This window comes from Rhinolophus hipposideros (genome assembly GCF_964194185.1).
Source record: "Rhinolophus hipposideros genome assembly, chromosome: 17".
Lineage (NCBI taxonomy): Eukaryota > Metazoa > Chordata > Mammalia > Chiroptera > Rhinolophidae > Rhinolophus > Rhinolophus hipposideros.
Window position 1 is genome coordinate 30507005 of NC_138063.1, and position 6000 is coordinate 30513004.

General features: G+C 54.3%; 1 protein-coding gene across 7 annotated transcripts in view; it reads right to left on the minus strand.

Moving 5' to 3' along the window:
* The window catches only part of FHOD3 (formin homology 2 domain containing 3), a 430821-nt gene extending 426163 nt beyond the window's left edge, over positions 1 to 4658 (minus strand). For all 7 annotated transcript variants that reach the window (XM_081079071.1, XM_081079070.1, XM_081079067.1 and 4 more), the window contains exon 1: positions 4341 to 4658. In XM_081079071.1, the coding sequence (XP_080935197.1) occupies positions 4341 to 4505 (165 nt within the window). In that variant the 5' untranslated portion in view covers positions 4506 to 4658. The remainder of the gene's footprint in view (positions 1 to 4340) is intronic.
* Between the last annotated feature and the right edge of the window lie 1342 nt (positions 4659 to 6000).

The window sequence follows — 6000 nt, forward strand, 5'->3', positions numbered from 1 at the left end:
TGTTCTAAGATGCTATGTGACACAACGCACTTTACTAATGATCTCATCTTTTAAAAATCTTAATGCAATGTAGCAAACAGATGTGTCCCTTAAGAGGATTAAAGTGGAAATTCATGACAGCAATAATACCAGTGGATTTGTGTTCTAAAACTAACACTGATCAATCAACTTAGTGCACACTGCATCCGAGCACTATTCAGCTTCCTGGAGAACTGGACGCCAAGGTCTTCACCCTCAAGAAAGTTACCTTGGAACAGGGGAGATGGTGACAACCCCCGCATACTAACAGCCCGACCTAAAGACCTCTGATCCAAGATGTTAGACTGTCATGTGCACAGGAATCACCAAGGCATCTTGGGAAAACGCACATTCTGATTCAGCAGGGGCAGAGGGAGGCCTGAGTGCATCTTCTAGTAAGAGCCCAGGTGATGCCCAGCCCACACTTGGAAGATGGACACTAATTCTCACTGCAGTCAGCTCTTTCACAGGTGCGGTAGCTGCGGCAGCAAGGTAACCACAATGACAAAGGCAGTGACAAGGAATGAAAACATGGTACAGTCGTAGCTAATCCAATCAGAGGATGGAACTCTGGGACGTGGACAGGCTGCCTGGAACGGAAGGCGGGCATTCAAGACATAAAAGTGGAGTCATTAAGAACTCAGACTTGGTATCAAATGCCAACTTGAGATCTTCTCAACCCATGATCAGCTGACTTCCTTGTGCTCTGGGCTTCTTCTACTGTGAGATGCAACAGAAATGGTACCTGACCCAGGGGGAGGTCGTGGGCATGGTGAGGTGATGTGTGTCTAGGACAGCGTTTGGCTCAGGCAGGCATCTAGGACACAGCAGTTAGTATTACTCCACTCTCTTGTCCACAGCAGGCACCAAAACATTTCCTGAATTAAATTACGTGTCATTATTGCCATTCTGACACGTAAGCTAGTTATCGTTTTCTTTGTAAAAACATTCTACCATTCCAGTTTGTCTCTCAAAAAGAAACATGAAACCTTCAAGCCTTGGCCTTTAGTGTCAATCAATCCAGACACATTTAAGCGTTTAATTCTACTGTATAGTTTTTTCTACATTAGACGTCCTATAATTACATTTCTTTACACTACACCATAAATAAACATCTGTTTATATAGCATTTGAAAACAAAAGGCCACACCTAGTCCAGACAACACATAGAACCACCAAAATGAGCATCTTCCCAGTGAGAATACAGCACCTGTTTTGACCTTTTTGTTATCAAACTAATCGTTTATTTAATCTTACCTGGAACTACTATGAAAAGCGAGGGGGGGAAGGGGGAAAGGTTTCTAATCTAGCAGTTTGAAAAAGAGAAGTACAGCGCCATAAGTGCAATATATTGTTTTTGTCCAACACAATGGTATAGTTAAATGAATAACTAACTTCTAATGGAGTCAGCAGACATTAATATATCATCCGGTTAAGATACATAGACTCAGGTCTGGGCTGGAAGAACCTGAGTGGTTATCCAGTTCAAAGGTCCCCAGCACAGGGAAATCCCTAGGGAGGTTTACAGATTAGGACCCTCTGCTAAGGCCTTCCAAAGGCTAGTTATACTCAGTGTGTTCACTTAGTGAAAATTCATCCGGCTGCTCACTTACGCCCTGCACACTTTTGTGTATGTGCCAATCTACTCCAAGCAAAACTTTACTCCCCAGTGATTTGAATGTGCAGGATGGCTGGGAACACTGAGAGTGTCTGCATGTTCCACAGTCATGCTTCTTCTTTCTTTCTACCACCCAAAATGCCTCTATCCCCAGAAACTCCTCCTCCTGCCAGGCTGGGCTCAATGTGACCTGGGAGAAGCTTTCCCTGCAACCCTGGGAAGCCTTATCCACGGCAGGGGCCTGGGGTAACAACTTGCCCGCTCCTTCACCATTTGCTAATTCACAGCAGGCTTGGTAACTATTTGTTCCCATCTCTGAATGGGAACTCTACCAGGCCAGGAATTCTGCCTCAAGACTCTTACTCATGCTTGTAGCATTCACCTGTCCCAGGCTAAACAGTACCTGGCACAAAAAGGTGATTTGGTGAAGTCCCTAAGTTAATGGAACAGAAGCCCCAAATGGTGTGGCTTCTACCCACACCACACAGCTGGTCTTGGGAGCAGAACAGCACTGGGGTCTCGAACCCCACAGACCTGGTTTGCATCTCGGCTCATCATTCCTGGCAGAGAAACTAGGTTACTTAATCACTCTCTGCCTCAGCTTCCTTATCTGTAAAATAGGGATAACAGAAGTCTCCAATATACACACGTGTGGTATTAAGTGAGACCATGCATTGACATCCCTGGTAGAACACATACCTACATGCCAAGTACTCAAAACATGGTAGCTCTTTCTGTAACAGGTGGGTCATCCAATTTTAAGAGTCCCTGTTGGAACTTTACCAGCATTTTAAAAGATGAAAGTACATATAGGCATATAAATGCCCTGAATTCTGCTTTATAGAACTCTGGCTAACAGAACCAGCCACTCACTCAGCTCTAGATGTAAAAACATCTGAATACATTGCAGGGGTCTTTGGGCAAAAGACTCAGAGACTTAGGCTGGCTGGCTCCCAAGACAGGGGGTCAAGGGTCTCTGTGGGATACCTTCTGGTTCTGTTTATTCCACAAGGGACAACTCAGAAAGTTCTGTGAGCCAGTGCAACTGCTGTGCACTGGCTTCCAGTTTCGGTGGAGCAATGCTGGAGCATTGGGAGTTCCTCCGACCTGACCAGGCACACGAGGTCAAGACTATGAAGCTATTCCATGAAAACATAAAACTGTATTTCAGCTCCCAGCTTGAAAGGTCAACCATGTATATAGGGTTTGAAATCCAAGAAAACCACTTCAAGGTCATAGGGCCACAATTATGTCTCCTGTGGTTTCAAGAAAAGATCACTGTAATCAGAGAGCATAATGAATGGAATAGGATGCTGAAGGAGCCCTTTGAAAACTTTTAGCTGAATCCACTGATTGAGAAGAACCAAATAACTCACAAAAGTGCCTCTGATAAGCTGGATCCACAATACATCCCTCTGTCCCTCCATCTCCCAGGCCAACTTACCTATATGGCCAGAGAGGTTCCCAGGAATGGTGAGTGTATCCATCCTGCACCAACACGGGCAGAATGAGACAGAACTGCCTCATTCCCCATTCCTGAAATCAGCTTACTAATTAAGTAGTAGGGGAAAGCACTGATACATTACTAACAGACTAAGAAAAACACCACTGCCCGAGTTTACAGGTTTCCACGCACAACCTCCCCCTCTACTTCCAAGAAAGCTGAACATCATACAGAGAGACATCTAAAGAATTTTTTTAATCAATTTTGTTCTTTTGGGCATCAAGGGTTCTCCCTTCCAAATATTTGTCAGTGTTGATCCTCAAAGAATAAATCATCTCCGAGCTTGGATATGGGTCCTAAGGGAAAAAAATGTACCGCGGACGTACGTCTTCAAGCCGCCGTTAAATCTGTTTAATTGGGAGGAAGGGTTCTCCAGGGGAACTGAATGGTGAGCTTTCAATGCCCAGCTCTTTGCCACACACACTTTGCAAGATGCCTGTCCTCCGGCAAAGGGTTAAAAAGAAAACTCTATCGGGTGGACTGAGAAGCCATTCTTCCCAGGGGACACTCATTTCAGGCTGCGAGGCTCAGGCTTTGTGCGCGAGCCGCCCCTCCGCGCCCCCGCCCCTCCTCCCACAGAGACGGCTCCTCCAAGGTTCCCAAGGCCACCTGCTTCTCCTAAGAAACAGGGACTGACTACTCCGAACGTTATCACCGAGCGCAGTCAGCGTCCTAGGCGGTGCCCCCCGACGGAGGAGGAGGAGTGTCCCCGAGGAAGCGTGCTTTGTCGCGAGTGTCGCGCGGCCGCCCGCAGCTGCCCCATGGGCCTGGGAGGTTTTGTCCGGGGCGTCGCTCAGGACTCTCCTCCGAGTGACCTGAGTGTCCCAGGACCTGGTTCTTTCCGCGCCCGGCTCGGCACCCGCCGGGGTGCGGGGGCCGGCTGCCGGCGTCCGAGCCCCACCCCGCCCACGCCACCGAGCTAACGGCGCGGTGCCCGGGAATCTCCTCCATCCCGCTTCAGGCCGGCGCGGCACCTGCTCAGCCCCGCCCGCCCCCAGCTCCGGGACAGAGCGCGGGGCCGTCCTCCTCGCCCGGCCGGGAGATCCCGCGCCGGCCTCTGGGTGCCCGGAGCCCCTGTGCCTTTGGGAGCTTGTCGCAGGGGGCCGCGCCCCGCCCAGCTGGCCCGCGGCGCCCCCACCCTCGCGCGCCCCACCGGAGGAGCTGCGTCCGGGAGGCCCAGCCCGCGCCGCCAGGCCGTACCTTGTGCGGCGCCCGCAGCAGCCGGTGGACCCCGGCCAGCTGGGTGCCGAGCGCGAGGTCCTCGCGGAACGTGAACAGCGGCGGCCGGCTGGGCTCGGGGAAGTTGGTGCTGTTGAAAGGGTCTGTGTCGTCCAAGAACTGCACCCGGCAAGCCAACGTGGCCATGATGCATCCCTGCTCCGAGGGGCGCGAGCCCCGGGACCGGCGGGCCCGCGGGATAGGACGCCGGGGTCACTGCGAGCAGGGGAGGCCGCCGCCGCAGGCTGGCTCGCGGGCTCGCAGGCTCCGGCGCGCGGGGCTGCAGCCCGGGCTCCGGCCGCGGGGGGGCGGGGCAGGGGCGGGGCCGCCGGGGCCCCTCCGTCCCCTCCTGCCCCGGCTCCTCCCCTCCTCCGTCCCCAGTGCGCCAGCCCCGGCCGCCCCCACCGACCCGACCTGCCGCGGGGAACGCGAAGGACAGAACGGCTCCCGCGGCTTACGCAGCCCTGCGCCAGGCCGGCGGGCGGTGGCGGCGGGGCGGGGACACCCCCCGGTGGGCTGACCCCCGCAGGCGGCCTGCCATGTAGGCCGTCGGCTGTACGTGCGCCCCGCGGACGCACGGCTGGGAGCTGCGGGAACCGGGGTGGGTGGGTGCGTGGGTGCGTGGGTGGGTGGGTGGGGTACATGGCTGCCCTTTGGCTTTTTCTCCATCTGGGAGAGGGCTTAACGCTTTCCAGATGAAGGCAGCAGCAGCGGGCTCCTGCTGCCCAGATTCGGAAAATCCCAGCTGGGCACCAGGAGGTGAGGGAGGCAGCACCTGGAGTCCCGGCGAGGTTTCCCCAGGGAAGAAGAAGGCTAAAGGAGGCGTGTGCGCCGGGCAACCCCGGCAGCTCTTCTGCAGAGACGAGTTCAGGGGGCGCCAGACGAGAGGCCTGGGGGGGGGCGAGGCTCCGCTCCGCGACCCCAGCGCCAGGCCTGGCACCGGGCCGCCTGGTGGATGCTGGTGGGCCCTGTACGGCACCGCGGCCCCTGGACCAGTTAGGTCTCCGAAAATCCTAACTGGACCGTGCGGGGTCTCGGGGGGCTTAGGGGCCGCTTCCCGCGAGGTCACCGAATCGCGGAGGGGCGGCAGAGGGACAGGGACCCGCTGTAACTCGGAGGGAAGGTTTGCAGTCTGCCCGCCTCAGCCCTTCGGGAGCAGCGAGGCTCCTCCCGGCCTCACACCGCTCTCCTCGTTGCTCGCGGGCGACCCCCTTCGTTTCCGATGAAAATTCACAGTTCTTTCCATTCCAGGCTGGGGCCAAGTTCGTGGTTCACCATCCCGAACACAGGTCACGCGGATAATACCCAATCACTCTTAACATTTGCGTCTTCACAAGGTGGCTCTACAAACATTTCTTCTGGTTTCAGAAGGAAAGAAACCCTGTCTCGTACTTAGTCCCATCACCCTCCCCTTTACCCTTCTCTCTCCGTGGACTCTCCGCCACACATGCGCACTTATTCCTGGCCTTAAAGTAACAATTATCCATGATACCGCACATTCCAGCAGAACTTCTCTCTCTCCCTAGTTTTGCTACTTAACTCTTTGAATGAGTTCTCTGGACGGACTCAACACCAACTTCACCATCGAGGCATGGCTCTGGCTGGCAAATTCTACTCCTTTCACCGGGGCCTCCTACCCTCC